Source organism: Esox lucius, chromosome 17 (genome assembly GCF_011004845.1).
Source record: "Esox lucius isolate fEsoLuc1 chromosome 17, fEsoLuc1.pri, whole genome shotgun sequence".
Lineage (NCBI taxonomy): Eukaryota > Metazoa > Chordata > Actinopteri > Esociformes > Esocidae > Esox > Esox lucius.
Window position 1 is genome coordinate 36398598 of NC_047585.1, and position 28000 is coordinate 36426597.

Sequence of the window (28000 nt, forward strand, 5' to 3'; positions counted from 1 at the left end):
AAAAGGATGTTTCCTGACTTTCGCTCTGCTCTGCATGCCCTGTCTACCTACATCTGTGACAATCATGGGCTTTTCCAGAGTCAGGTAGCAGAGCGACTGAATGTAATGGCATCTACCGTGTATTTAGAACATTTCCAGGAGATTTTAGTGGTGGTCTAGAGAAGGATCAGCATGCCCATGAGTGGTTTTCTTGCAATAATATTTTTAATGACCACACCATTCTGTTGTTGGGTACACCACCATTCCTTCACATAATAATAAAACATGATTATTGATGAATAATAACACTTCTGTTTTAAAAGGTTCAGATTGTTTCATTTATAACTATTTGAGATACAAATGTTTTTATTCAGCCTTAATAACAGCTATTTTATTTTGTTCTCATTTAATCAAATTACAAATGAATCATTAAAAAGACAATTTAATAGATATAATTTCCTCTCAGATTACATCTTGACAACTTTTAGACTGAAACAGTAACAAATATTCTTTGTAATTTATCCTAAAAATATATTTTCACAAGGCTGTAGATTTCAATGAAGTAGGCTTACCTCAAAAGGAAAATAAATAATTTTGAAAAATGAATAACAGACAACAAAACCATCTATTGGACATGGATAAATTCAAGGAAGAGTAAACCCAAATTACAAAATTCAAAATTATTATCTTGACCCCGCAAGCAGTCAAGACCAGTGGTTGTCAAACATCTTGCGCTGGGTTTCCCATTTATCCAAATTCACTCTCTCATAATCAGAAACCAACTTCGGCAGTACATAGTTGAATAAAGACTAGGGAAGGAACATGTTAAATGAACAACTTTCAGCAGGACAGAAAATTTTGCAAATTTCTTACAATTCTTCACATTTTGCTATTAGAAAAAGGTAAAAGTGTTAAAGCTTAAATTACAACAAATTTATTTTAACATAATTTATTTCTGTGAATACCAATATCCACTGTGTCAATGCATAATCTGTTATAACTGGTAACAAAAGACCCTTCAGTTTGTATGCAGACCCCTGGGTCCCAAATTGACAACAAACAGTCTAGACTACTATGGGACAAGGTATGGGGGCAAATCCATTTTAGGCATTTATTTCCCAGTTTTAAATGCTAAAATATTAGCATTTTTGGCACCTATCCCATCCAAGCCCTGGTACCATATTGTTTAGTTGTTAGAGCATGGCGCTTACAGTCCAAAGGTTCTGGGTTCTATTCTCACTGGGGGCCAGAACAAAAAAAGTATGAAAATGTACACACTCATCAATCAGCATCCGGTAGCCAGACTGCCCAGTTCATAACACACCACAACCACTCTCGTTATCTGACCCATACACATTGCTTTCTAATTACAAATACACCACAACCACTGCCCTTCATATTACTCCTCATCTTTAACCGCATAATCTTATCTTCACTTCAGTTTTCCACGCTAGCGTTGCCAGCCCTTGACTACCGTACACAGCAATGACGGGTTCTATCGGCCCATCTGTTCCACGCTGGAGATGCCAGATTGGGTAAATAGGATTATTAAAGCAAAAACATTTCAAGCATTGTGAACACACGCTGATGTGTATCTTCAACACACTTTGACCTTGACCATACAGCAGACAAAGTGTTCCAATATGGATACCGTAGACATGAACCAGCACATAAACATCCCGGCCCCAGCTAGGTCTTGCCCCGTCATTAATAACAGAAATAAATTCCCCCCAAAACATAATGTCCAACCCTGCAAGAATATTTACCAAATACAGCCTTCCCCTTCCTTACTGAGCTAAACACTGGCACAACAAGTAACCTCCCAACTTTCAATGACTCAGTGATTACTTTAAAGGTGTAAGGGAATGACACTCAAACAGGGCCAACATTTTATGCCAGCAAAACCTCCTTGAGTTAAGACAAAGTGATGTGCGTCTTAACACAACACAAGTCCTCTAACAGTAGCCTACACTGTGAACCCAATACACATGGTAAAGAAATGTTCACACATTGTGTACTCTCTCCCAGAAAGAGTGTTCAATTTAAACCAGCCAAGAGAGAAATCATTCAGTCGGAGTAACATCACTGTGTAGTTTCAGGTGTAATGATGCCTGCTTAACCAATCAGATGATATCGCTTGTTATGAAAGCACTCAGTCAGGACTGTCCTATTGGCAGAAAGTGGCATTTAATGCCTCAGAACAAGATGTCACCCTGGCATGCTTTGGTGCGCTGTAGGACAAGCCTATTGGTCTACACAAGATCACTGGGTGTGGCTGATTGGGTGGCATTTCTCTGTGATCTGCGGGGGGGCCTGACAGGAGGTGTGGCCACCCTCTCTCTGCGACCGTTCATAATCTCAGTGGCAGAACTCTCCATCTCCACTGGGTCAACGTTGAAAGCTTCAGCCATTTCCTGTTTGGTCACCGACACAAAGCGAGGGTCCCTGGCCAAGCTCTCCAGCCCCCCGTTTATCAAGACCTGGAGGAAAAGACAAATGTCTGAGAAGGGAGGAGTTTTCTGCAAGGGTAAAATTTAAATGTTTCTAGTGCCAACAGAATTACTTCAATATGGATTCAGTATGAATTTAAGATATTCACAGAATAGATTACATTCCCTGGCCTTCTCTTACCTCCTGTATGAGTTTGTTGAAGGCACTGTCTGGGCCCTGTGATTGCTGGGGGCTGGGGGTCCGTCTGTCCTGGCTGGGTCCCGCTACTGTCTGGAGGTCCCAGTCTGCTGTGTCTCTGGGACTTCGGCTGGTTGAGATGGTGTAGACCTGGACCCTGTCATCTGTCTCATAAGGAAAACTACAGAAGAAACAACAGTGAGTTGGATTGTTCTCCATCTTTCTTTATTCTTGTGTAATTTGAACTCCCAGGTAAAATAGGCACACACACACAAACATAAACACACACACAGACCAATACACACACACACACACAAACACACACACACATACACACACACACACACACAGACCTGTCTCCAGCGTTGTTGTTGACATTGTTGTTGTTGGTTTTATTGGGCATTGTGGGGAAGAAGTCCTCGTTGGCATGGTAGGCAGGTGAGCTGGTCATCTCCTCCTCATCATACCGGCTCATCTGTAGGGGCCGCTGGCTAGTCACCTGTATGGAGACACACACACGTCTGTGTTACCTCTATCAGGGTTTTCCTGATGATGTGGCCTCATGAATCTCAGTGGGTGTACCTTGTAAAGCAGTTTCAACTGAAGAAGGCTACATGCAGTGTTTAGCCTTAGAAAGAATACATCTTTCTATGTTCTTTTTTGTTGTGTTTTATGGGGGATTAGATTAACCATTGTGAGTTGAGATCCTTATATTACATTTCCTCTATAATGTTTAGTCCCCCCATTATTACTATTATAAGTTAATGCTAAAGAGATTACCTGTGTGGCGTTATGGTTATGGACTCCTTCCTCCATGGCGAAGGAATCGATATGGTTCCCAAACAGACCACCTGCTCGCTGCCCACAGAAACACAGAGGAACAGTTGGTTGTTGTAGTTTTTATATTTGTAGTCCCTAAACAGAAGCTCCTATCCACATAGACTGACAGTGATGGATGAAAACACATTGTCCTGTTTCATTGGGGCCCCTTCAGTATAGAATAGCTCCCTCTTCTCTTTCTGCAGCATCTTCATCTATTTAATCCTCCATCTATCTACTCCTCCATCTCCCACACTTGTTCTCCCTACTCCTCCATCTCCCACACTTGTTCTCCCTACTCCTCCATCTCCCACACTTGTTCTCCCTACTCCTCCATCTCCCACACTTGTTCTCCCTACTCCTCCATCTCCCACACTTGTTCTCCCTACTCCTCCATCTCCCACACTTGTTCTCCCTACTCCTCCATCTCCCAAACTTGTTCTCCCTACTCCTCCATCTCCCAAACTTGTTCTCCCTACTCCTCCATCTCCCACACTTGTTCTCCCTACTCCTCCATCTCCCACACTTGTTTTCCCTACACCTCCATCTACCAAACTTGTTCTCCCTACTCCTCCATCTCCCAAACTTGTTCTCCCTACTCTTCCATCTCCCACACTTGTTCTCCCTACTCCTCCATCTCCCACACTTGTTCTCCCTACTCCTCCATCTCTCACACTCCATCTCCCACACTTGTTCTCCCTACTCCTCCATCTCCAACATTTGTTCTCCCTACTCCTCCATCTCCCACACTTGTTCTCCCTACTCCTCCATCTCCCTCTCTCAATCTCTCTAATTCTCCTCTCACCCTGAAAATGGCCTCCTCCGCTGCATCCTCCATGGCTCTGTCCATATCCTCCTCATTCATCAGGTCTCCTGAGATGGCTCTATGCAGCTCCTGTGTGGCCTCCTCCTCGATGCTCCTCAGGCCGGCCTGGAAGGGAGCATGGAAACAGATGATGTATATCAAATAGACACTTTTTTAATATCTTTTCACTTTGCCCATGGAAAATATCACTTATTAATATTAATATATTTCTAGAACAATGGCAAGGAAGGAGTAATGGCAAGGAAATTTACTTTACTCATACTGTATGTAATTACAGGTTATAGTCTATTGAAATATTGAAACACTGGCCGGTTGCTTTAAGATAACTGGATGGTTATTATGAGGTGGCTGATGTCACCTGTATCTCATTCGTGGCGTTTTTCTTGGTGGGGCGGTAGCCATAGTACTCTTCCTGTCTCTTCTTCAACTTCCTGAAGTAGTCCTGGATCAGGAAGGTGGCGTAGAACTTCCCCACTGTCACCTCATCATCTGAAACAAACAACAAAGATGGCCCACACACACACACACACACAGGCATGCAAACATTTGCCCTAATTTAGAATTGATAATTAACCAGGAAGTAGAATGTTTAGGATTATGAACTTTGAACCCACCTCCGATTGGTGGGATAACCTGGTCCAGCAGCTTCATACTGGTTCTTTTCCAGATCTTTTTAATGATGGCCCTCAGTTCCTCATTGGCCTGCTCAAAGTTTCCTAACCAATGAGATTACAAACTTGAGGACGAATTATCAATATGACAATTCAAATGGACCAGACACTCCTCCTCTATAATTTACTCACAAAACGCACACACACACACACACCTTCAGTCTTGATCTTCAGTGCAGTCCTGACAAGAGCAAACAGCGTAGCATTGAATGTGACTGTTCCATCACTGTTGAGGGGCATGTTCATTGACACCAGTCTCTGCAGGCAGAACCAACGAATAAAAAACAATGTCTTCAGCACTGACAGGAAAGTAAAATGTAGTCCCACAGTAAATTAACACAACCCCTCCTCTGTCTCTCACCTTGCAGGCCACTCTGTGGGGGCAGAACTTTCCAAAGCCCAGAGGAGGCTGAATCCTACGTAGCAGAGTCACCACATCCAGGTGCTTAATACGCCCCCTGCAGGACCGAAAGACACACAACAGCTACTATACAGCCGTAATACAGTGATTGGATAAACAAACAAATTAATTGATATGAGGAAGTAGACTGATCATAAGATAAACCTCAAGTCCCCATGTTTACAGTCCATCCACTGCATAGAAGATTTAGGGATAACCAACACACACACTCACGTGGCCTCTGGGTCGTACTCAGCCCAGATCTTCTTGAACTCATCCAGGTGATGGGGGCCGAGGATGGACCAATCACGGGTCAGGTAATCAAAGTTGTCCATGATGACCGCAACAAACAAGTTGATGATCTGCGGAGGACCCAAGAGTCATACACTGAGTGGGTGTAGGCATAGCTGCATGACTGTGCATGCGTGCCTGTGTTTCATTTATCATATTTGTGTGTATATATATACATACACACATACATATATATACAGGTCTGGCAAAAATTAAGAGATCACTGCACCTTTTTCTTTCTTTTCCAAAAATGTTGAAAAGGAAAGTTTTGAGTGAGGAATAGAAGCATTCGATTTGCAGTGGTCTCATAATTTTAACCCTTCTGTTCCTCACTCAAAACCTTCCTTTTCGACTTTTTTGGAAAGGAAAGAAAAAGGTGCAGTGGTCTCTTAATTTTTGCCGGAGCTGTATATTTATGTGTGTGTGTGTGTGTACCAGGAAAGCGCAGAGCATGTAGAAACTCATGAAGTAGATGATGGCGAAGCTGGCTCCACAGGTGTACTCCTCTCCAGGCAGGTAGTCTGATTTAGGGTCACACCTCTTCCCATACAGACACGCTAACATGACTTCCTGCCACGCCTCACCTGTCGCACACCTGGAGAGAGAGGAAGAGGGAGAGGAAGAGGAAGAACAGGAGGGAGAGAGAGAGATGATGAGGAAGAGAATGAACAAGAGGGAGAGAGAGATGATAAGGAAGAGAAAGAACAAGAAGGAGAGAAAGAGATGGGGAGAAGGAGAAGGAACAGGAGGGACAGAGAGAGATGGAGAGTACAACTTGTTTTCTGCCATGATGTGTTGTAATCGCTGAGTGAAAGGTATACTCTGAGGGGCTAAGCATTTCATCTATTTAAAGTATATGTAATGTAATGTTATCAGAGTAAGTGAACTGATAATGTGAGTTGGATCACTGCAAACGGTTTGGGAATAGTAATACTTGTCGTGATACTACTATATTTGGAAAACTCCTACCTTTGCTGATACTAGCTCCTTTGTAATACTACTACCGTGGTGATAGCACTACTATTTTCTGTTTTTGTTTTGTTATCTACTCCTATCACACATTTCCCTGTCACTTTCCAACTGTTGCTCAGGAAGCCTGTGGCGCCGTGTCATGTGACCCACCTGAAGAGCAGCAGCACAGCGTGGGGGAAGGTCTGGAAGTTGTTGTTCCTGTTGATGTGTGTCCCATCTATCAACGCTATCTTACCAAATATCTGCAGGACACACACGCACACACGCACACACAACTCATCAGAGAGCGTTGTGAACATGTGTGTTTTATGTGTATGTGTTAGTTGTGTGTTGTGTGTTTGTATGTGTATGTGTTAGTTGTGTGTTTGTAAGTGTATGTTTTAGTTGCGTGTTGTGTGTTGGTGGTGTGATCAGTGTGGGTTCAGTACCTGCATCCCGACAACAGCGTAGATGAAGAACAGCATGAGGATGAGCAGGGCGACGTAGGGCAGAGCCTGGAACACAACAACCAATGACATTATTAAACTGGTGCAAAATGATCAATCACAACCTAAACTATGACCTAAGACACAGTCAGATGCATGGTTAGGTTCTGGGTCCACACATGTTCAGAAAAGAGAACCTAAACGAGGAGCTCCACCCACTCTCTTTGGAAGTTATGAGAAAATTCATGGAAATAAGAAGTTCCCTCACCTTCAAAATAGTTGCAGAACTGTGTTTTGGCCAAAGCATCACAACTTAGGTTGCTCTTTGTCTCATGCATTTCGTTGTGTCATGACAGACTTGCCCATCATTACGTCCACAATACATTTATCACAACATTAATATGAATTTCCCAGAATGAAATGCCCTGAAGTGAGGAAAACTCTGACCTGGAAAGACTTGATGAAGGTCCACAAAAGATTCCGGATCCCCTCAGAACGGTTCAGAAGTTTCACCAGACGCATCACACGGAAAAGTCGGAAGAAGGTGATGGACACGCGGGCGTTTTCAGAGTCCGCGATGGCTTGCATTGGGTTCACCTCCTAAAACCCCGAAGTAAATAAACACTTGTGAGAGTTTGTGTTTATTTGTGAGTATGTGTGTGTGTGTGTGTGTGTGTGTGTGAGTGTGTGTGTGTGTGTGAGTGCATGCGCAAAACTCAGCAACCTGCAAGCACACGGATCTCACCTCTCACATCTGTGTCTGAAGCAGTCATAGATGCAGTCGGGTTAGTGTCAGTACGGGCCAGGCCAATGGGTGCTTTTTAAAGAATCCTACCATGTTGACATGGCTCCTGAGACATTAAACACCATACCATCGATTAATGGTATGTGGGCCAGTGTGCTGTGAATATTCAAGAACATTCAAGAACAAATGCTTCTGCTATGTTGTTTCTCAGAAATGTATGTAGTTTTCAGTCAAAGCACCTGAATAGCTCACATGCTCATGCTTCATATAAAGTGTCCTCCAGGAGGTATGCAGTGTTCATGCATATCTCAAACAATAAACAGACAATGAATAAACAATAAAAGGGCAATGCTCATGCCATATTTCATGCATAGGTTTCATTCAATGATTGATATTCAGGGATGTCATGCAGTGCTCTTGCAATGTATAAGGGCAAATAATTACAGCGCAGCCGTGGAGACAGTAAAGTCCTCCGGAAGATTCGAGGGCCGCCTATGAGGGGAAAGACAGACACAAGTCAAACAGGAAGTTACATCAGACATAGGGGGCGGAACAGGAAGTGGATAGTGGGGTTGGTGCCAGCCATGGAGGTATGCGTGGATCAACGGTAGAGTAGAAAATGGAGGAGGAAAGACTGTGGTATGAAGGGAGAGAGAAGGAGATAAGGCATGTGAGAACAACACTAAGGACAAAAAGGACAACGTTGAAATAAAGGATGAAGTCTGAGGAGTAAAGATGTAATGATGGTGGAGAGAGTCTTCTGAAGGTTTACTGTAATGGCAACTTGACTTCAATTTTGGTTTTCTAAAATGAACTGTTTTACTTTACTGAAGCAAGAATGCATTTTAATCCACAGAAAAGAGAACGTTTGTGAACTGATTACAGGCATTTCAAATGACATCATTCACTGTAAAAAAAAAAAGTACATTTATTTTTGTGTTTTTTTTAAACTCAGGTTTACTTTATCTACTTTTAGCAGTTTTATGAAGACAATGACATTTCAGGGGAAATGTATGCAAGGAAATACAAAAATGTTAAAGAGGTTCACAGACGTTCTCTCTCCGCTGTAGAGGATGAAGTAATACCTGTTGGCTCAGTCCCTTGTTCAGGGATCACAGTAAACACCACAGAATGATGTCACACTCTCCCTTTCTAGCAGGAATGATTGACAGATAACTGAACACATGGTAGTGGGAGGAGACAAGGTGAGCAATGGTTGTTTTCTGCCCTTAACAACTGATTTGGAATCGGTCATCTCGTTTCCGGTCTTGAACAGCAGAACCAACGAGAGAATGAACCAAACAGGTCTGGGATCATAGGTGCTATGTCAGGGGCGTAAAATAACCAAAGAGGCTGTGGTGTGGCAGGTAGATGATGTGGGTGAGGTAAGCTCCAGTCAAGTGCTGCAGGGCTTCTGGGGGGGAGGGGGGGACAGCCGGGCTTCAGAAGTGGGCGTGGGTTGTGGGGGTTAACCCATGGCAAATACTGACCACAGTGTCCTCAGTGCTATTGCTGCGGTCGAGGTCTGGCAGGGGAGTCTGGTCTGTGTGTCTCTAAGTGAGGTGGGTGGGGCGTAAACACAGTCCAGTCACACCACAGGACAGAGCTTTTATTCGAAAATATATCCATCTATTATCTGCTTCTTATTGACAGTAACATAAACCACCAGGAAAGAAAAACATGGACAACGTGAGGTCAAACCGTTTCGGGTGGGTATACCTGAACTTTTTAACAAACATCATGATTGTAGGAACAGTGGCGACTGTGAGTGCTACAGAACATAACAAGGACAATACTTACAGATTTGAGGTAAAAATTACAATAAAACACAGTGGTCATACTCAAAACACAGTGACAAAAAAACTGTGACAATACAACGCAGTGGCAATACAATACAGTGACAATACAACGCATTGGCAACACAACACAGTGACAACACAACGCAGTGACAATACAACACAGTGACAATACAACGCATTGGCAACACAACACAGTGACAATACAACGCAGTGACAATACAACGCAGTGACAATACAACGCAGTGAGAATAGAATCCAGTGTAAATACTCACATCAACCTCACTCAGGATGACGTCAACTACGCTGCCGATGACGATGACAAAGTCAAAGACGTTCCATGGGTCTCCAAAGTAACCCTACAGGGAGGCGAGGTAAACCGTTAGTGCGCGTGTGTGCGCAAAAGATCCCTAGGCTTTAAGTTTACTCCAGCTCAACTGTTCCACTGATGCACATGAGTCTGAAAACGGCGGTGCACACTTGAAGACATTGGGCTCGGTCTACATAGGGCATGTCAAACGGATTTCTAGTGGACATCTATGAACCGCCTACCTTAGCTTTGAAGGCCATGAGTTTGAGGACCATCTCCACAGTGAAGAGCACCGTGAAGATCACGTTCAGCATGTCGGACAGGTCCGTCACATGAGTTGACTGGTTACAGTGCTGGAGGAGGGGAAGGAAAAAATGGAGAAGGGAAGATTCATTCTGTTTAATATGTTGCAGGACGAGATATACTGAGATGTCAAACTTGTTTTTCTAAGGTATCCAGCCGAAGTAAATTAAGGAAAATCATCCACAATATCAAGTGGCGATTCGTTCTCACATCTTTTTGAAATCTTTGCAGGAGCACTAATGATGTAATGACAAAGAACTTTCAATGTCACACTTTGTATTTGAAATGCTGACAGTTATCAAAGCTACCCATCTCAAGCTGTAGCTAAAGCCAAATGTAGGGTGCAGCTATATACGCCTGGGATGAGTAGCACCCACGGAGTGTAGTTCACCTCCTCCCGGTTCCTACCTGCATCCCCAGACACATGGTGTTGAGCATGATGAGGAGGAACATGAGGTACTCAAAGTAGCAGGAGGTGACGATGTACCACACGTTGTACTGATACTTGTTCTTGGGAATGTAGCAGCGCAGCGGCCGGGCTTTCAGAGCGTACTGGACACACTGACGCTGCCAGAATCAACCGAGAGAACACAGGGTCAAACACCGCTGCCGGAAATCAGGCGTAAGGATGGTTAAGCCCACGCAGACACAGATACACACACTGTCAGCAGTCAAGGAAATTAATGTATTAAAGCCCTTTTACCACAGCAGTTAACACAAACTGCTTCAACCGTTATCCTCAAGTCCCAGAGAACAAAAACTCCCTAGAGAAGGTCAGGAACCAGGCTCTGGGGAGTGAAACACACATGAAATGCACAAATACCTGGTTCTTGTCCAGCTCACAGTTCTTGTACTCTTGCTCTCCTTGCTCCTGGAAGGTGACAATGACAAAGCCGACAAAGATGTTCATCATGAAGAAGGCGATGAGGATGATGTAGATGATGAAGAAGATGGAGATGGCGATGCGGTTGTTGTAGATGGGGCCCACGTCCTCCATGTTGGAGTCTATGGCCTTGTAGAGGAGCCTGGTAACACACACAAAGGTATGTTAGCGGGGCAAATGCATCCACCTCGGTGGGCTCCCCCTTTCTGATTTAGGCGTCCCGTGATGTTTTTCCCGAAATCCCGGCGTCTCACTTCGGCCACCCCTCAAACGTGGACACGGTGAACAGAGCCAGCATGCCCTCCAGGATGTTGTCGAAGTTGAGCTCTGCGTTGGTCCACACCCTCTGGTGGACCGTCATCGGATGTAGGGCGCCTTCCTCATACCTGATGTAGTTACCCCTGAGAACGAGGTAGAGACAGGGAGGAGCGTGGGACACACACACACACACACACGGGAGGGGAGACAGGGAGGAGCGTGGGACACACACACACACACACACACGGGAGGGGAGACAGGATGTGGTCAGGGAAAGCAGACTGAATGCAAGGTTTCCTTCAGTACCGTCGTGTAAACACGTCAGGGGGAATGAACGACGTCTCCACATTTACTTACTTGCACTCTTCCTCTGTCATTTTATCAGGATCTGTGCAGGAGTAGAATTTGCCCTGCAGGGATCAAAAACAACACGCACACACACGCACACACACACACACACACAATGTTGATGTAGACATACATGCACAGTACATTAGTGAGGATATTAGTTATTGGACTTCTGCTATGATCATAAGGTGTCTGTGTGTTATCTAGCATCGCTCCGCACCTTGAAGAGCTGGACTCCAATGCAGGCGAACATGAAGTCCAGCAGCATAGTGACCAGCACGATGTTGCCGATGGTTTTGACTGCCACAAAGACACACTGGACCACATGCTAGAACACAAGAGACAGCAGAACCTACGTCATATGGTTCAGAACCAGCACCAGGATAACACGAGGCTGTTGATTTGCTCTGAGTATGGCATTTGGTGAACGCCAGGGTAGGAGCAGTGTTTTGAGGGGGACAGGTGCAAGTGAAGAGCAGGGTAGGAGTAAGAGTAAGGAGTAGTGTTGTGAAAGGGACAGGTGAGGAGTAGTGTTGTGAAAGGGACAGGCGAGGAGTAGTGTTGTGAAAGGGACAGGTGAGGAGTAGTGTTGTGAAAGGGACAGGTGACGAGTATTGTTGTGAAAGGGACAGGTGAGGAGTAGTGTTGTGAAAGGGACAGGTGAGGAGTAATGTTGTGAAAGGGACAGGTGAGGAGTAATGTTGTGAAAGGGACGTGTGAGGAGTAGTGTTGTGAAAGGGACGTGTGAGGAGTAATGTTGTGAAAGGGACAGGTGAGGAGTAGTGTTGTGAAAGGGACAGGTGAGGAGTAGTGTTGTGAAAGGGACAGGTGAGGAGTAGTGTTGTGAAAGGGACAGGTGAGGAGTAGTGTTGTGAAAGGGACAGGTGAGGAGTAGTGTTGTGAAAGGGACAGGTGAGGAGTAGTGTTGTGAAAGGGACAGGTGAGGAGTAGTGTTGTGAAAGGGACAGGTGAGGAGTAGTGTTGTGAAAGGGACAGGTGACGAGTATTGTTGTGAAAGGGACAGGTGAGGAGTAGTGTTGTGAAAGGGACAGGTGAGGAGTAGTGTTGTGAAAGGGACAGGTGAGGAGTAGTGTTGTGAAAGGGACAGGTGAGGAGTAGTGTTGTGAAAGGGCCAGGGGCAGTTGAAGAGGACTGGGGAACTCACCTTGAGGCCCTTGGCCCTGTTGATGGCCCTTAGGGGCCTCAGCACCCTCAAAACCCTGAGGATCTTCACTACAGAAATAGCACTGGACCTAGACAGGGCAGTCACAACATCACACACTTTACTTGTCTGTAATCAGCTATCTATAATCATTGTTTTTCCTCACCTCCCAGTTTGGGACAAAGGGCTTGTTTCATTGCTGCAACTCAAACCTGCCCACTTAACCAAGGACGGAATGCCAAAACCTATGTGCCCCCAGAGGAGACAGCAATCTCTGGCCAACAGCCACAGTTGATCTTTCAGGTGGACGATCCATTACAAGTGGTCACTAGAGCAATAAAACTAAAAGCAACCCTGTATGGCATTCCTCCCACCAACCCTGGGTGGTGCATGGTTCTCTGTCAAAATACTGTGACCACAATCAGAGCTAAATCAGGCAGTGACTTTACCACTCCGCCATTCAGGAGATCGATATAATTTACATTTATATCAGGATAGAGAGAGAGAAAGAACTGAGCTCTGTATTGAGCACTGTGGGGCACTTCTATCACAGACGTTATAAATTCCCAGGGACCACTTACTCCATGAGCATGGAGAGGAGGGATACGCTGACCACTATCAGATCCAGGATATTAAAGGAGTTCCGGCAGAAGGAGCCAGGATGCATGATGGCCCCGTATACTGTCATCTGGAGGAGAGGCGGATGGATACACAGATGGTCAGATGGGCTGACAAAAATCCTTTAAAACCGACAAACCACCAGAAAACCTAGCTCCTCCTGTGTTAAAACGTATACAGTCAAATGTGGCACATGCTTTTTTAAAGACAGTACGACTACAAGCAGTAGTTAAGCAGACAGGGAGTGCCTGGTTACCTTGAGGACGACCTCCACAGTGAACACTGAGGTGAAGACGACATCTGCAGAGGCCAGTACCTACACAGGAGAGACCAGGCAACATGATAACATGGACAGATTAAGGGCAGTAATACTGACACACAGTTGTTTAGCAGAATGTTCATATAAGTCCTGATAAGTCCATTTATAGGTATAAGTTCATTTATATAGGTTTAGGGAAGTGATGTTTAGTTCAGTATAAACGCCTTGTTGCATCAGCTCAGTTCTCAACTCTCAGGTTTTTGTGTTACTGGAAAAGCGTGAAGGCAGGCATGCCTGTGGGCACCTGGTTCCTGAAGGACATGGGGTCGATGGGGTCCTCAGCAGCCAGGGAGATGCTGCTGAGGAGGATGAAGAGGAGGATGATGTTGGTGAAGGCTGTGGCGTTGATGATGCGGTGGCACACCTTACGGAACCTGGAGGGGGGCACGGAGGGGCACGGGGGGGCATGAGCACACTTTAGAATTACTTTATGAACACATATGTACTCTCCTGTTCTAAAGGTTTTCAAAATATGCATAATTATTAATAACTAAAATAGCTAAAGTCATGGCATCATCATCATCAACATTGCCATTACTTGTTCTGAGAGCTGAAGATGTAAAAGGAGCTGGCCTCAGGAATGGGCACCACCTCCTCCTTCAGCTGCAGGTCTGCCATTGGTCTGGGCCTCGGTGTGTCAGGAATTTCAGGCTCCTCCTCCTCATCATCGCCTGGGCAACAGAAAGAACAGAAGCGTGTGAAACATTCTGAGTTCCGTGAGCTCCAGGTTCCACTGATGGCACATCAGCCTGTAGGTGTGTAGAAACACAGGGTTTACCCGGGAAGTCAGCCGGTGGGAAGGGGTCCTTGATCTCGTTCACATTGGATTCAAACTCATCCACCTTCAACTGTGACACAAACAAACACTTTGATTGGACGGGAGGCCTGGGTTTCGATCCCACCAGTGAAACTGACGGGGAACAAAGCGACCGGTCAAGCCATGGACAATATCTGACAGCGTAAAAAAAAATATCTGGGCCTGCGTTCGTAAAAAACCTCTCAGACTAGGATTGGGTTGTTCTCTGTCCTTATATGTTTGTCCATTAGGACGTTCTAAAACATCTAAACCATCTTAAACTGTCAGCCGTACTCTGAAACACTATAAGAACATGGACCTTAGCAGTGGTCGGGATGCCCTCTATCTTAGCCCTCTCCGCTGCCAGCTTCTTGGCCAGAAGGGCTTTTTCCTCCGTGGCCTTGTCAGGCATGTTGGCCCTCAGCAGCTTCTTGCGTTTCTTCTCCTCAGATTTCTCCTTCTGGGCCATGGTCAGACTCTCGGCCTCCGCCAGGTTGTCCACGGCGATGGCCAGGAAGACATTGAGCAGGATGTCTGAGGGCTAAGGGTCAAAGATCACCGTGGAAGGAACTGCGAGAAAGATATTTATTTACCCAAGGGCAGTGCGGAGGAGTGACCTCTCTGTGAGAAAGGGGTATGGTTGATTTGTAGACTAGCTACATGAGTGTGTCGACTCAGTGCAGAGGCAGAGCAGTGACAGGCACACACACACACACACACACACACACACACAGGATACAGTTGCCACAGACGAAGAGGATGATGAAATAGATGCTGACGAGGATCCCTGGCATGGTGGGGCCACCGTGAGCCATGATGCCGTCATACATCACAGCGTTCCAGTCCTCCCCTGTTAGGATCTGATAGAGAGAGAGGGGGGAGAGAGGGGGGGAGAGAGTGAGGGGGGTGAGGGGGAGGGAGTGGGGGGGGTGAGGGGGAGAGAGTGGGGGGGTGAGGGGGAGAGAGTGGGGGGGTGAGGTGGAGAGAGTGGGGGGGTGAGGTGGAGGGAGGGAGTGTCCCATTGACAAATGATTGGCTTCATTTCCGGAGGAAATGTAACGCAAACCAAATATGGTCCTTAAGATGGATGTATATATGTATATCATCCTTCATATAATCCCCTGGTATCTGTCACATTATCCATCATATCGTCCCATACTGTGCTATCATTAATGTCATCCATCATGTATCATGCTATAGTATCCTTCATATCATCCTACATTTCATCCTGTAGCATCTTTTGCATGTTTGTAGTGATTCTAACTGTATTCATTTCCTACCTGGAAGACACTGATGAGGGCCTGGGGGAAACTATCAAAGGTGCTGCGGGGTTTGGGCCGGTCTGGGAAGTTGAACTTGCCCCCAAACACCTGCATGCCCAGAAGAGAGAAGATGACGATGAAGAGGAAGAGGAGGAGGAGCAGGCAGGCGATGGAGCGTGTTGAGTTCAGCAGGGACACCACCAGGTTACTGAGAGAGGTCCAGTACCTGACAACACACACACAAATATACACAGATACACACCTTTGTGTGGGGGGGGGGGGCTGGAAAACCACAGGGTGTGCAGGGTTTTGATTCAGCCCGCCACTAACACGCATCAAACCCCGTGCAGCCTTACTGTATGTGAAGCCTTACTGTATGTGAAGCCTTACTGTATTTGAAGCCTTACTGTATGTGAAGCCTTACTTGGTGACTTTGAGCAGCCGCAGGAGTCGAATGCAGCGCAGTACGGAGATCCCCATGACCGTCATGATGTCCATGCGGACCAGGATGAGTTCCAAGATGCCGGTGGAGACCACGAAGCAGTCAAAGCGGTTGAACAGGGACATGAAGTACTGCTGGAGGCCGAAGGCGTACATTTTCATGATCATCTCGATGGCAAACATGGAGAGCAGCACCTTGTTGGCCGTGTCTGGTAGATGGGCGAGACAGCGAGAAAGGAAAGCAGTTGTGAGGCTTTTCAAACGTTCATTTAACGATCAAATTCCTTTTATTTTGGTTCTCATTCTTGATATTCCTTATAGTTTTCTTGTTTTCCACTTGCTTGGATGATGTGAACAAAGACAATGACGCACATATCAGACGCTGAGATTGTGTTTGCAAAACACATCGTAATTAAATCAACTAATCGAGCTGTATAAAATTTGATAACATCCCCGTCAACGTTTCAAGCTGTGGAGTGACCTTGCCACATGTTGTTAAGCGTCACACACTCGTTAAGCACTTTTATTTGCTAAAGCTGCACTTTGGACACCGACCTTGCCAATCCGTGAGTTGCTGGGACTGCTTATGGTGTTCAGTAGCAATGGCCAGCGTGTTCAGGAACACCAGGAAGATCACCCACCAGTGGAACATGCGGGACTTCACGTAGACAAGACACTTCCGTCGAAAGAACAGGTTCCATTTACGTGCAAGCTTGCTGAACAGTAGTGGAGGAGAAAGGGGAGCAGGGGTTGATAGGACGCACGTCAGACTCATGATATCTGTTTCCCTGGTCTGACTGAAGCCCCTGAGAGTTGCCCTGGTCTGACTGAAGCCCCTGAGAGTTGCCCTGGTCTGAATGAAGCCCCTGATGGTTGCCCTGGTCTGACTGAAGCCCCTGAGGGTTGCCCTGGTCTGACTGAAGCCCCTGAGAGTTGCCCTGGTCTGAATGAAGCCCCTGAGAGTTGCCCTGGTCTGACTGAAGCCCCTGAGGGTTGCCCTGGTAGTACTGAAGCCCCTGAGAGTTGCCCTGGTCTGACTGAAGCCCCTGAGGGTTGCCCTGGTCTGACTGGAGTCCCTGAGGGTTGTCCTGGTAGTACTGAAGCCCCTGAGGGTTGCCCTGGTCTGACTGAAGCCCCTGAGGGTTGTCCTGGTAGTACTGAAGCCCCTGAGGGTTGCCCTGGTCTGACTGAAGCCCCTGAGGGTTGCCCTGGTCTGACTGAAGCCCCTGAGAGTTGCCCTGGTCTGACTGAAGCCCCTGAGGGTTGCCCTGGTCTGACTGGAGTCCCTGAGGGTTGTCCTGGTAGTACTGAAGCCCCTGAGGGTTGCCCTGGTCTGACTGAAGCCCCTGAGGGTTGTCCTGGTAGTACTGAAGCCCCTGAGGGTTGCCCTGGTCTGACTGAAGCCCCTGAGGGTTGCCCTGGTCTGACTGAAGCCCCTGAGAGTTGCCCTGGTCTGACTGAAGCCCCTGAGAGTTGCCCTGATCTTACGTCAGGTGTTCTGTGTACTTACTAGTAATACATGATTTTCTGCAACGTGTCCATGTCCTTCAGACTGCCTGCCACTGACTCTCCATCCTCCAGAGGGAGCAGGCCTGGGGACAGCAGACAGTCAGGACACTCCTCAATCCTATTCCATCTGACCAGTCTTATCCAGGTTGGTGTGTTGTCTGTGGCTAGCGATTAGACTTAAGAAGCCATAGTTACCCTGCCCCTCCCCGTTGGCATCCATGACTTCAGCCTGGGTGATCCACTCCATGTAGCCCTTCAGGTCTTCGTCCAGCTGCTGGGTCTCCCTCATCTCAGTGTACTCCCCGCGGGCCTTCCCCTTCTCTCGCTCCTTAGTGAACTCCCTGACCACGGAGACAAAAGATCAGCGAGATCGAAGGAAGACAGGCGGATGGAACGAGAGACGCAGAGAGGGTTGGTGTATGAGTGTGTTCATGTCCCCTCACCCGCTCAGCACGCCCAGAACCAGGTTCAGCACAAAGAAGGAGCCAACCAAGATGAGTGTCAGGAAATACATCCATGGCCATTCTATACCGATAGCATCATTCACCTGGGAGAGAGAGGGGAGGGAGAAGGGGGAAAAAGAAAGGAAAAGAGGGGACATAGAGAGAGAGAGAGAGAGAGAGAGAGAGAGAGAGAGAGAGAGGGATGGAGAGACAGACATGAGAGAGTGAGAACAGAATGCAGGAATCGGACACAGTAGAAACACTGCGCAGGCTGAACATGTCCACAGTACCCAGTAGAGCACGTCGGTCCAGCCCTGGGTGGTGATGCACTGGTAGACCGTGAGCATGGCGAAGCCCAGGTTGTCAAAGTGGGTGATGCCGTTGTTGGGTCCGGCCCAGCCTGCCCGGCACTCCGTCCCGTTGATGGTGCAGCGACGGCCGTTACCAGCCTGGGCACACGGAGATGGCTTCTCATTCTCCACCGTGGCAATGATATCTGACAACAAGGTGGACGATATAGGCAGGGGTGAGTGTGCGAGTGTGTGTGTGTTTGTGAGTGAGTGTGTGTGTGTGTGTTTGAGTGTGTGCCTGTTTCTTACTTGTGCCTGTGTAGTAGCAGGTTTTGTGCATCTTGCACTTGAAGAGCTCTAGTCCCACAATAGCATAGATGGTGACCATAAAGAAGACTAACAGGGAGATGTGGAACAGAGGTAGCATGGACTTTAGGATGGAGTTCATCACCACCTGCAGGCCTGGAAGGGAACAACAGACAATTTCTTAACATTGACCTGGTAAACCAACAGGATAAATCAGAATGCAAACTGACATCTTTTGCTCTTTGGTATAATTTTGCATGTGGCTTCACTTGACTCCAGTGATTAGTATTCATAATATACAATGAGCGATGTAATTTGACTCCTGAACAACTCAATATCCTTGGAAAGTGACCTAGAACAATAAAATGGGCAATTCCGCGCGCAAAAAAAAAAAAAGCAAAACCCATTGGCTACCAATACGTTCAGTTGTAGTACATTATTTTTTTTTTTAAATGTACAGTGCCGAATAACAGGATTGCCAGCTAAAGTAATTTTCAAACACGCTGCAAAAATGTGCTTGGACCAAAACCACATGCTCTCTCTACAATTTCAGTATGGTTTCACCATCAAATAATGATGTTATGCGTTATGCAAATCTGGAAGCTGTTTCCATTCGGGACAGGTCAAGCCTGATTCATAAGCTATATATTGATTGCATACAGTATATTGTAAAACGTGACTATTGTATTATACAGGCCACCAAGGCCTGTAAATGAATCTAGCCTTTAACCTGCCTTGGGACCTGCTCAATTGCTGCCCTTATGACTGCTACGTGGTCAGTACTGTGCTGTGGTCCTTACTGGGGACTCCAGAGACAAGCCTCAGGGGCCGAAGCACTCGGAAAGCCCTGAGGGCCTTCATGTCGAAGCCGCCCCCCTTCTCCCCGGGCTGTGCCTCCACGCCACTTATATAGGTGATGGCGTCGCCGATGACAGCAAACAGCCTGGAGATGACGAGAGAGAGGAAGAGAGGAGAGAACAGGAGAGAGGAGGAGAGCGGGGAGAGTATGGAGACGGACGAAATTGAATACCAGAGGCTAATTAAAATCTGTATAGGGGAAAAAAAAAGTCATCAATCGTAAAATGTTCATCGTAAAAAACGTTTTATTGCCTCGCAAGTGTTTGTGGAATCAGCATCTATTTTAACACAATAAGAAATGTCAGTCTGTCCTCATCTTTCCAACTTACCCCACAGACACACAGACAAAGTCTAGAATGTTCCAACAGTTCCGTAGATATGCCCCCTCATGGAACAGAAATCCATAGGATATTATCTTTAGAAAGCACTCTATGGAGAAGATGATGAGGAATATGTACTCCAAGCTTTCCTGTAAAACAAAAATAAAGGTTTGTTAGGGAATCATTTTATACTGACTCAGTTGCCCATAATAACATAAATGTAAGCTCTGAATTCGATCACCCTGTTCTAGGAGAAAATGTTTCCGGCAATTCAGGACAATCAAACTTTTAACGCATTTTGAATTTGAACAAGGTTTGCCATTCCCGCTTAAAAATCTGGCTTAATTTTCTCCTGTGAAAAATTCATCATGCTCAAACTAACGCTGCACATTTTCTGTTGCTGCCGAATCCTTTATCAAACTACCTCAAATTAAAACCCTAAATATGTTTTTCTCCATATACACCATAGCTGATTGTTCGTTTGTGAGACGTTAGTAGTCAATGACACAATAACCATGTTTGGTGTATTAATGTCACACCAAATTAGAAATATTAAGTAAATTGAGAGCAATATAACGGTTAATGTGACTTCAGAGTATTTATAAATGTTATTTATCCTGCTTGGCAGAGATCCTTCAGCCCTGTAGTTCTGGTATGATGTGTAGTAGTCTCTTCTCGTCTCCCATTACAGGACAGGCAATTGAGCACAGGCCCCACTGACCAAATATTAAGCACCTCACAACCTAAATAAGGTCCAACGTAATTTATTTTACTGGCCCTAGGAAAACTGCTACTTGGATCCCAAAAGTGTTCTACTTGGACCCGAGAGGAGGGTTCTATCAAAAGGGTTCCACCACAGAGATAGCAAAATGACCCTTTATTCTGACTCCTGAGGTTCCTACGATGGCACCTGCTCACCAACCATGCAGTGTTTGAGGCAATCTGGTATTCTTATTTCAACTGTCTGTTCTATACTGATGACTTTCAATCTGTCTAAGGTGCGTACACATTTGTGCCTGTATCCTATTGTCAAAGCAGTGTGCCCTCACAAATCGAGGGCGCGTGCAAAGGGAGTTCAAAACAGCAGGCTAATGTTAATGACGTTTTGTAACTGCCTAACTGGGTACAGTGAGCCTAAATTATCCTGGGCTTGGATTCTGGCAAGTCTGAAAATTCCTACAGAGCATTTATAGTATGTCTTTAGGTTTCACACACACACACAAACACACACACACACACACACACCACACACATAGATATTGATTACATGATTGGACTCAGTGGCTGTGTCACACATTCCTTCGGTGCCTCGGTGTGTCCCTCTGGTTTGGTGTGGTGGACTTGAGAGGGGCGGTCTAAATATATTGCTTTTACACACCCAGCTGAGGAGAGGGGACCAGGGGGGCTGGCGGAGCACCTGTCCGTCTCAGTCACCTGGGTCAAGGACATTAAGCAGTGGGAACAGGGCCAGTCTCCCTGCAGCTCAATGATTCATTGGAGAAAAGCTTTTGTAATCCTCTGGCCAGAGGCCAATGCTTTAATGTGAACACAGCCACTCAAAGAGTATCTGACATCACAATGTGAGCCTGGTTACGGTCGCTAACGTGGAACGTGCATCACAAAGGCGGCAAATAATTGTTTTTTGGCCAAGGATCCATTTTGGATTTGATTGCATCAAAGTCATTGTTATGTACTTCAATGCCCTTTGACTTAAAATGGTACACTGGTCAAGAGTCAAAGATGCAATGCATCAGTAATCATTTGCATAATTCAAATAATTATAATTATGCCTAAAAAAAGCCTATCACTTGAACCATTCATGAATTCAATAGAGTCCAAACCAACATTATTTCAAATGTTTTGGCTATCCCAACATATGTTTCTTAAATGTGTACTTTTTTTCACTATGACTATGTTAATTGGCCTAATTTGCATAATTAGCATTAATAAAACCTAAAACATTATGTCTTGAAACAGTGATACTAAACTAAATCAACTTTGTTTAACATGTTTAGGCTATCCGAATATAAGATTTACTGACTGTATTAATTAGCCTGATTTACATAATTTTGTTAATGAACCCTAAAACTGTATTTCTTGAACCATTAAAGCTAGAGAGACCAAACCAACTTCGTTTCATATATTTAGGCTATGCCAGCATAAGCTTTTTAAACAATTTTGGACTGTTTACATTAATTAGCTTTATTTACATAACTTTGTTAATTAACCCTAAACATTATTGAACTTTTCAAGGAAGAGAGACTTAACCCGTTCTGTTTCACATGCTTATGCTATCCTAACTTAAAAGTGTTAAGCGTTCAACGACAATGACTGCCTTACTTAACCTAATTAGCTAAATTTACATAAATTTGCATCAATTATTTTTATGAAACTTGTTTCAGCTATGAGTAATCAATGTACTTTGCATAATTAGTGTTAAACTAAAAACAGTATATTTTGAACCGTTCAAGCTAGAGAGACCAAACTGATATTGTTTCACATTTCTCGATTATCCTAACATACAACTGCTAAACATTTATTGACTATGATTATATTAATTAACATAATTAGCATGAATGAACACTAAAATAGTATCCCTTGAACAATTCAAGCTGGCTATCCCAACTACCCCAACCTATAAAGTAATACACTTTTATAACGTGAACAAGCTTGCAAGCACACCCCCTTTACTTTTGTAAATGTTTTTTTAAGACTATTATTATGTATCTGAACATATCCTTTATGAGATGATAATTAATTGATAGCCCAAGACTTGCCTCCAATAACTGAGATCAACACTATAACAACTATGATAAAACAGTATTACAGGGATTACACTAAAATAAACAGCAATTTAAGATAACTTGTTAACACTGAAATAAGTTAACTTTTCTATTAAAACACAAGACTTAAAGGAGGCATTTGTAAGATTTTTTTCTTTTATAACATTTCAAGGACTTTTGGGACTGTTCACATTACAGTAGACGTTTTATGTCAAATATAGTACTTAAATAGTTTTGGTTTGTCAATTTTGTCATGGTCAGATTACCCCTCATTGACCTAATGATTTTCTGTCTCATATCTTGGTTTAGGTGTAGCACCCACTCATCTCTTTCTTCAAATTTTTTGTCATTTAACACTTTTAACACAAAATGTTTTATATTAGTATGGAAGTGTTCTTGCAATACAAAATAAATCATTGGCAATCCAAAAGAAATTGGTGTAAACTCTAGAGAAAACATTTAAATAAATAGAGTATATACATGTATAAAAATATTTGTATTCGCTTGGTTAGTTATACCATGGTCAGGATAAGGCGAAATTTAACTGCCCACCTGTAAATCCTGCGCCACTAGATATACACAAAAATCATTTGTTCAGCCATTAGACAGACAGGACAGGCCATAACATTTTAATTGTTGTAAAAATGTTAGCTAGATTGCCTTCCAAGCTAGCTAGCTGTTATTTAGTTAGCTGCTAAGGCTACCAAGAGTAGTAATCACATTATTTCTGCTATTCCTCTACTAGACGCTAGAGGGCTGACATTACAAATATCTCCTTTGAAAAGTGCACATTCAGCCATGGCAAAAGGTGAAGTGTATCTGGGATCATTTAAACACTCAGGTGCCAAATGGCACGGATCATTTCTGACACTGATCATCCCATCCTGTGTACATACAAGCAGATGAAACTGAGCCTGGATCTGTGTCTCCGTAACTGTAATTGAGGGAAGGCTGAAATACTACAGGCATCAGATCAGTGTTAACAGGCCAGCCAAAACATACGAAAGCTTCTTCTCATGTGTCTGATAAAGACAGCTACACACCCCTGACCAGATTATTCTCAGTACGAGGGTGTAGTTTGCCAAAATTTATCTCTTTCCATTCCTGTCCTCACCCTACAAGCTGGATTTATACACAGACCCACAGGTCTCTTTCAGCCTAAAGGATATTTAGAATTGGCTGTTCAAACAGGTTTCTTTGGAGCACATACACCCATACAATGGTCCACACTCAGGTAGTGTTTGGATGGCAGCGATGATGACGAGCGTGAGGACACCGTGTATCTTCATGTCCACTTTGACCTCTACCTTTAATTGAGGTCCGAGTAAATAAGAAACAAAAACCTCCACCCGTTCCTCAAGTTACAGCAAATAAACATTTTGCAGTACTTTCAGAACCATGGACTCGTTCCACACGGTCAGTTTGGCATCTGGTCGGGAACACTTTCAAGCACATGCTGACACAGGAAACTTGGAAACATCCAGGACTTGGTGCCCATTGTAAGTCATGCCAAGATGGCCACACTAGGCCTTCTTGATTTACAAGCTGGGCTCATGCAACCGAACAGCGACACCAGGACTCATCTAACTCATCCCCGCAGCGGCCAAGGTACGACCCCCTGCCCACTACACAATTCAGACATGAATTGCGCACGTCCGTGCACTCAGCCTAGTTCCCAGGCTGAATCCATTAAACCCCAGCCAGCAGCGTGAGAGCCTGTCCGTCGCGTGAGACAGTGGGTACGGCTTCGGGTCAGGTCCATACTCACCAGGTTGGTGTTGGTGTTGTTGCTGTCCTCGTCGGGCATGGGCAGGAACACGGCCAGGGCCACGCAGTTGGCAAAGATGGTCAGCAGAATGATGATCTCAAAAGGCCTGAGGTGGAACGCTCAGGAAATGGTCCACGTGAAGCAGGAGACTACATACATTCAGTAAACACCTTGTACTGGCCCTTTAAATAATCGTCTCATCAGCATTGACTGGAAGTCTTGTATCATGATGGTGTTTCAGGAGGGTCAGCTATTGGTTTGTACACAAGGCTTCAATGCAAAAAACATTATTGGAAAATGCAGAATCACCCTAACTTAGATATTCTGGTGCCTATAGAGAAATTAGGATGCTTTATAGGTGACCATTTTGTTGTTCAGTGTCAATGTTTTTCATGAGTGTGTTTCTTTAATTATTTATTTGCTATACCACAGGGCTCAGTTTGTGAAAGAGTATTAGGTCTCAGTTTGACCATCTGTATAAATAAAGGTTAAATCAAATAAATCCTGATTGCCCTTTTGGGAATCACTTACTATTTCATAGATGTAACATTGACTGTACTCAGGACACCTACTCCTACTACCAGCTACTAGCACTGTATGTGAACTAACTCTTCAAGCAGTGTGTTAATGGTATTTAACACATTTTTTTGTACTTTTTCATAGACTGTTATTTGTTATTGTTGACATTCTTGGAAGACTATGTAAAAATGAATATATTTTAACCCTGAGCTGTTTGGTACAGTGCGAGGACCGTTCTGATTCTGTTGCCGCTGCTCGCTCAACCAGGAAGTCAGTGGACCCTGCACACGCAACAGCACACCCCTTTGATCGCACATTACCTACCTGTCACATGACGGATTGTTTACTGGATTATTTCCAACCGAATTATAACTGAATTTTCCCTCTGCCTGGGGCACCCACTTCATGTGCATTTGACCACTGAGCCTATGGTCTTATCAGGGAACCCCCTATGGACACGTCAAGTACCCAGGGACCATTAACCAAAATAATCCAAATGTGTGTGATTTAGCGGGTTCATACATTAACCTGGTGTCCGTGCTAGTTTTGTATTCATCACGAGATAACTATCGACAGGGTTATCATTGCAATCCTGGCCACCTGAATCCCAAAAATGTCAAACATCAGTAAAGTGAGTCTATTTCTGTTTAACTGCTGTATGTGCATGTCAGTGCCACCTAACCCCTCAACGGGGACTTTTCCACATAGCGGGGGTCTATCTACGACACACTAGAAGACATTTTGAGGCCAACCCAATTGATCAGTTACAAGAAACAGACCTATTTACAATAGCATCAGTGGTAAAGGAGGTGATGAGTCCATATTTCTGGGTCCCTTCAGGACAGCACATTCTACCAGTCTAGTACAACTATATTAATGCAGAAATTACCCAGTACATCTCTCAGACTGCAGTACCCAGCACCGCCACCGGTCAATGTCTGAGGCAGCATTCTCTCAGCTTACCGGGTCTGTTTTTAGGCCGTGACGTGGTAGGACAGCTGTCTGTCCATCACCAGGAATATCAAACTCATATTTTACATGTCCAAAAACACCCATCAACGGCTTCAATGGATTATGACACATCTCAATAGGCCATTACTGCAGACACTGTAATTACACATCTCCAAAACAGAACTGTAGCCATGGATGTGCTCTTGGTGGTATGCACAGTGTTAAATTGGGATATTGAGTACTTTTTAAATGTCAGTTAGCAGGTGCTCTCACCCGGAGTGAAATACAATTGGTAACACAGAGAACAGATGTTGCGCCGCTGCATGATAATTGTGACTTTAATCCACTGTGTGTTTTAGTCTCAACCAGTGTGGGCAGTCTCTGGTCTATCCTGTGGTTGGTATTATTAGTTTGAACTCATAACTGTTGGTTAAGCAGGAAATTGCACCTGTTGCTCGGACGTTCAGGTGAACTTAAAGCCCCTCTACAGACCTTAGTAGTGTTCAGCCAGTCTGCACACTAGAGAATTATTCCACATTTTAGTCAGTTAACTGTCGTGCTCAAGGATGGAACATTCCAGTGCTTTCTTCCCTTTGCAAGCTCATGGATGGGATCAAGCCACCCATGGGTTACTGGTCAGACGCTAGGCCATCTTCCTCACAACGTTAATAGAGTTATTGTGTATGTTTTCCTGTGTTGTGTGAAGATAATACTGTAATCCTCTAATGCCATACATTCACACTGTTTGTCACCTAATTCAATACAAGAACAGACTGAGCACCAATCCACAGATCCCTAAAGCAGTTTTCAACAGCCTTCTCGACTGCTTTGACTCAATGAATAACTGCAGAGTTCTTTCAAATTCCCAAACCCTTATCTATCTATAAGCCCAGCTATTTACGGACACACAAGTTACATTTGGGGGACTATGACGTCTCAGGGATGCCTAACAGTTCATCTTGCATGGTTGAGTATCCAAAGGAATTGGGTTGCGTTGACCAACTAAATAACACCAAAGTAACGTATTATCAATGTTAGTAATGTGTCTTAGTTATCGTGCCTTGGCAGTGGAAGTGCCTGATAAGTACCCGCCTGATAAGTACCCGCCTGATAAGTACCCGCCTGATAAGTACACGCCTGATAAGTACACGCCTGATAAGTACACGCCTGATAAGTACCCGGCTGGTAAGTACCCGGCTGGTAAGTACCCGGCTGATAAGTACCCGCCTGATAAGTAACCCGGCTGATAAATACCCGCCTGATAAGTACCCGGCTGGTAAGTACCCGGCTGATAAGTACCCCCCTGATAAGTAACCCGGCTGATAAATACCCGCCTGATAAGTACCCGGCTGGTAAGTACCCGGCTGGTAAGTACCCGGCTGGTAAGTACCCGGCTGGTAAGTACCTGACCAAACCTTTCATATGTTATGCTATGTTGACAATATGCCCCAGATTTGGCACCAGTGACAATCTTCTGCTGTTCCCACACCCTGCTAACCCCTGACCCTTGACCTCTAAGGATACTTCCATTCCACAATGTTGATGGCAGCCTTTCGGAATGGGTTCTTCAGCGTGAGGAAGAAGAGGGAGCGCGCAGGCCGAGGGTTTCCTCCCGTCGCCAGGAGTTTCTTTAGCTTCTCCTTCTGCTTCCTTTTCAGAGTTTCCTCGTCCATAATCAAGGATTGCAGGTTTGTCTCGCCACCACTGTCCGCCATCTTGCCTTGACCGGGGTAGTTTGGTTAAATTGAAGACGGCTGCTAAAATGGCCTCCTCAGCCAGTCAACTATTGTACTCCCGACCTGATCGGTACCTCCAGATTCTGCCCAAGCACAGAAAGTTACCTGTATTATTCCCCAGTTCAGTCCTGCTCTGCTAATCCAGGTTGACTCCTACAAATCCTTTTCACTGCCTGCTGAGTCTGCCCTCGTTCATTCCTGAGCGACCCTCCTCTCCGCTCTGCTGTCTGTATCTCAGAGTCCTCTTTCTCAGTCATTCACTCTC

General features: G+C 45.0%; 1 protein-coding gene across 1 annotated transcript; it reads right to left on the reverse strand.

The window, feature by feature from the left end:
- Nucleotides 1–182: 182 nt before the first annotated feature.
- Nucleotides 183–27990, reverse strand: cacna1sa (calcium channel, voltage-dependent, L type, alpha 1S subunit, a). Its single transcript, XM_010880917.3, has 42 exons — nucleotides 27524–27990; nucleotides 24530–24635; nucleotides 19988–20127; nucleotides 19601–19743; nucleotides 18804–18956; nucleotides 18495–18700; nucleotides 18205–18308; nucleotides 17957–18102; nucleotides 17763–17844; nucleotides 16808–16968; nucleotides 16236–16461; nucleotides 15830–16037; nucleotides 15289–15409; nucleotides 14869–15083; nucleotides 14532–14601; nucleotides 14292–14424; nucleotides 13998–14127; nucleotides 13691–13750; nucleotides 13398–13504; nucleotides 12820–12907; nucleotides 11875–11982; nucleotides 11664–11716; nucleotides 11303–11449; nucleotides 10989–11190; nucleotides 10574–10732; nucleotides 10105–10215; nucleotides 9828–9911; nucleotides 8201–8248; nucleotides 7459–7611; nucleotides 7015–7080; nucleotides 6737–6828; nucleotides 6050–6209; nucleotides 5558–5685; nucleotides 5285–5381; nucleotides 5079–5181; nucleotides 4867–4968; nucleotides 4611–4741; nucleotides 4232–4357; nucleotides 3388–3465; nucleotides 2961–3106; nucleotides 2611–2788; nucleotides 183–2459 (listed from the first exon to the last, which is right to left on the reverse strand). Exons 1-42 carry the CDS (start codon nucleotides 27712–27714, stop codon nucleotides 2232–2234), a joined length of 5490 nt encoding a protein of 1829 aa, XP_010879219.1. The 5' UTR covers nucleotides 27715–27990; the 3' UTR covers nucleotides 183–2231.
- Between the last annotated feature and the right edge of the window lie 10 nt (nucleotides 27991–28000).

What these genes read in the sequence shown, in the direction of transcription:
- cacna1sa (XM_010880917.3), bottom strand. Translation starts at nt 27,714, where the DNA reads ATGGCGGACAGTGGTGGCGAGACAAACCTGCAATCCTTGATTATGGAC. An exon ending in ACAGGGCCAAGGGCCTCAAG is followed by an intron (nt 11,983 to 12,819) that starts GTGAGTTCCCCA and finishes CTTGTGTTCTAG; the next exon opens with CATGTGGTCCAGTGTGTCTT. An exon ending in TCATCCTGAGTGAGGTTGAT is followed by an intron (nt 8,249 to 9,827) that starts GTGAGTATTTAC and finishes TTCCCCTCATAG; the next exon opens with GCGGCCCTCGAATCTTCCGG.